General features: G+C 51.4%; 1 protein-coding gene across 1 annotated transcript; it reads left to right on the forward strand.

Annotated features, from left to right (window-relative positions):
• Positions 1–6: 6 nt before the first annotated feature.
• On the forward strand, positions 7–4,038 carry TEOVI_000249300 (tubulin folding cofactor D, putative; the record flags this gene model as incomplete). The annotated part of the gene is made up of 1 exon (XM_067225562.1): positions 7–4,038. The coding sequence occupies one exon, from the start codon at positions 7–9 to the stop codon at positions 4,036–4,038; it is 4,032 nt and encodes a 1,343-aa protein (XP_067081663.1).
• Positions 4,039–4,157: the final 119 nt, after the last annotated feature.

Below are 4,157 nucleotides of genomic sequence, written 5' to 3' on the forward strand. Positions count from 1 at the left end.
TTAGCGATGGATGGTGAACAATTAGAAACAGATCCCCTCACGGCACCATTGGGTGGAAGGAATGAAGATGAGGACATACCGGTGGAAGGAACCGACAAGGAGGGCGATAACGACTGCGGCCCGGCATTTTTTGAGGAAGAGGAAGAGTGTGCACAGCTTCTCGCGCGCGTACACGAAGCATGGAGGAATGAATCCAAACTCGAGGCACCACCGCATGCGGATGAAGGGGGAAAGACGTGGAATAAAACACTTCCCACCGCTGCTGAGGATCCGCAGGGTGTTGCAGTTGCATTGGAACGTTTTGAACGCATCATATCTGTATATCAAGAATCCCCACATTTGCTGCACAGCTACCTCGAGGAACTTCTTGGGCCACTTATGGTACTGTTGCAAGATTTGCTTACTGGGGCAGCAACCATCTGGCGCGCAGAGCAGAGGACGGAAGTTTGTACTGGTCCTCAGGCGGTAGGTGGTGAAGTGGTTTCACATGGTTTGGGTAGAAACTATGATGAATACGACGCGGATGCACCAAAGAGCTTCATACATCATGTTTGTCGAGCCATCTACGTAGTGGTTAAAACGGCTGGGGAGAAGTGTTGCACATCTTATTTTTCCAATGATGTGAGATTGTATGAAGATGTCTTTTACGCACTGCGATGGTGGCAAGAGAGCGGTGAGGCACAACGGGAGTGGGAGGTACGCTACTGTTTGCTTCTCTGGCTATCTAACCTTGTACTTGTGCCCTTTTCCCTTACCATAATCGACTCTTCCACCAGTGGCAGTGGCTCCCTTTCCGATACGGTGCTGCAAACTGCTGTGGCGTTCCTGAGGGACACATCGAAGTGTCGGGAGGGGGCTGCACTTCTCGTGGCGCGTTTATTGACCCGACCGGATAGTGAAGATCACCGTGTTTATTTTTTTGCTTACGCACAAAAGGTTGTAGCGGATCCCGCTAGTACCAACCTCCTCGTACACGGTGTTTTACTGGCACTAGCGAAGACCATGAAACTTGGGCAGCGAGGTGAGTTGGCTCCACATGCACCACAGCTTATTCCTAGCGTGACAGCTGTTTTCTCTAGAAGTGGAAGTGACACACTGCTGTGCAAGGCGGCGGTAAAGGTTGTGCAGAGGCTCGCGCTTTCCTTGCTTAGGAGTCGATCTGCACCGTGGAAATATTACAGGCATGTGGCTTCCCTATATCAAAACCTGAGCGGCTCAGACGGCCATGAGGCGACCGGTGGTAACAAGAATGATGAGGTGAATAATAATAATATGATTCATAGCAATGAGGAGGAAGGCGGGGAGGGATGTGAAGAGGACGATTACTTGCCTGAGGATTGTGGTTTGGAGGAAGCAATAGGATTGCTGCTGGATGCAGTGGGCCATAAGGACACGGTGGTGCGCTGGAGCGCTGCGAAGGGCATTGCGCGTGTTTGTGGGCGGCTCCCTCGTGCGATGGCGGGGGATGTCGTTGACGCACTCCTCGATGTGTTTAGCAACGAAAATTCGGATAGTGGTTGGCACGGAGGACTGCTGGCTTTGGCGGAACTCTGCCGCCGGAGCCTTCTTCCTGTCCAGAGGCTCGCAATGGTAGTTCAGTTTGCAACGAGAGGATTAGCGTTTGACTTGAGCAAAGGGACGTATAGCGTAGGGTCACACGTACGGGATGCCGCGTGCTACGTCTGCTGGTCAATTGCCCGCGCGTACAATGCGGTTGATATCGAGGAGCATGTACACAAACTGAGCACCTGCCTTGTTGTCACCTCCCTCTTTGACAGGGAAGTTCATGTGCGGCGTGCGGCGGCGGCGGCTTTTCAGGAATCTGTTGGCAGGTTAGGTAACTTCCCTGATGGTATTCGTCTGGTCACGACAATGGACTTCTTTTCCCTCGCCTCATTGCAGAATGCCTACCTTCATGTTGCACCGATCGTTGCGGAAAACGCGTCATATAGAGGCCGGATGCTCGAGGAGCTGGTGGCCGTTAAGCTTTTGCACTGGGACCGACGTGTACGGTGTTTTGCCTCACAGGCACTCGGCCAGATTGGCGTCTTGGAGAGCCGAACAACTCTGGACGAGGTAACGCTGCAACTTCTGGGCCGGGTTACAAACGACACGGTGGCCATTCGGCACGGTGCTATCCTCGGCATAGCGGAACTCGTCAACCACTTGGATGTGCATTCATGGTCAAAGGAACTTATTTGTCAAATTGCGGGAATCATACCGCGGCTGGATGCAGCGCGTTTGTTTCGTTCTCGTGGAGGTGAATATGTTCGACAAGCGTGCTGTCACCTGCTTGCGGCCGCTTCTCGTCGACATATGCCGCTGCCCGAAACCGTTGAGGTGCAGAAGATGGGTGGAATGGTTGGACGTGCTAATACTTTGGCAAAAATGCAAGAGTTCTTTGAGGACACGTGGAAACAAATACTAGAATGGCTACAGTTTGATGCCGTGAATGCGTATGAAGAGTTTGCAGCAGCGTACTACACTGTGTTTGCCAACCCTTTCCATCATCAGGTACTGCACAAAATGTTGAGCGGATGTGAAGAAGGCCGCAACCCGATGGAGCGCCGTGGTAACATCCTTGCCACCGGAGCATTGCCATGGTCGGTGATATCTAAACACTCGAACCAACCAAAGGGGGATGATGATGGCGTAGACGGAAGTGAAAAGGCTTATTTTATGATGATACTGAAAACAGCTATGGGTGCTACCAAGTTAGAAAAGTGCAAGGAGATGCAAGATGCTGAATCCCGAAGGAATGCTGTTCGTTCCCTGCGCACAACTTTGACGCGCATCCCTGAGGGAACCCCTCAGATGACCGTAGGTCTTTACGAGTCTGTTGTGCAGCATATCGTTGCCACACTGGATGATTATGCGGCGGATCGGCGTGGTGACGTGGGGTCGTTTGTGCGACAGGAGGCTATTGGATCTCTTCCTGCTGTTGTGGAGTATGGGTTGAAAGTGAAGTGTTGCTCCAGTGCGTTGGTGGTGCGTGTAATACAGGCACTGCTAAAGCAGGCTATGGAGAAGTTGGATCGGTTGCGTGGGCGGGCTGTTGAGGCATTACAACAAATTGTATTTCTTCCAGGTGCGCTACCAAGCGAGGGCGGCAACAACACGGGGCTTACGCATATGGACAAGCAGGGCACATTTATTAGCGAAGAAGCGAACAGCGCTATGAGGAACAGTGAAATGATTTTAGCTGAAGAGGGGGAAAATTTACTTAACGACACTAGCGTATTGGCCAAAGTGGTAACAATGGATCCCGCAGCAGACAAGTGCTCACCACAAAACGTTTTTACGGCTGTGGGACGCCCGTTACTTCTTACACGACTGTTTGCATCATGTGTGGTCGAGGGTCTGGTTGTTTCCGCTGGATCCCTCTCTGTGCACATTATGCAACCAGCTGTTGACGCACTTCTGCATGCCTTCAGGGCATCGACAGAGGAAAGTGTCTATCTTTCATGGGTGTTAATTACGGTTGCTGCAAAACATGCGCACAACGAACGTGTTGTTGTGCCGCTTTGCGTTACCGTGAGCCGCCTCATCAACGCATGTGTCTTCGATGAAGATCGTCATATAGATGTGGTGGAGATACTAAGGAGTGAATTGAAGTTTTTCGCCACGAACATCCACGCACTGCTCCCACTTATTGGTGTGCTTGGGGACCTCTGTCGTAGTCCTGTTACTGCCGCGCGGCACGCCGCCTGGGGGCTAAGTCTTGTGATGCTCGCTAGCCGTTACCCGAAGGTCCGCGCTCGTATGGGGACTGACATGTACACTTCTCTCCTCGTACTTTCTGCAGCGGATACGACCCTCAATCTTGATAGGGCCATACAGCAGCTCACTGCGACACCGTGGGATGGAAACGATGCCACCAAAGTGCGTAGTGCAAGGGATGAACTGTACGGTGCACTCGGTATCGAAAAACCCTCAAAAGATGCTGCGACAGGCGATGCGGTGGAACATGAAAAGAAAAAAACAGCTCGAATGGTAGCCAGTTCATACCTTCATCTCGTACATGAGGCAGGGTACTGAAGGGGAGAGGATCCCATGCACATCCTATAGTGGAGCTATATTTTTTAAAGGGGAAAGAGATAAAACAGGTAAATAAAACAGTTAAGCCTATTTGTTCTTCTTTCCATATATATATATAT

Source organism: Trypanosoma equiperdum, assembly GCF_001457755.1.
Source record: "Trypanosoma equiperdum strain OVI genome assembly, contig: ctg_561, whole genome shotgun sequence".
NCBI classification, from domain to species: domain Eukaryota; phylum Euglenozoa; class Kinetoplastea; order Trypanosomatida; family Trypanosomatidae; genus Trypanosoma; species Trypanosoma equiperdum.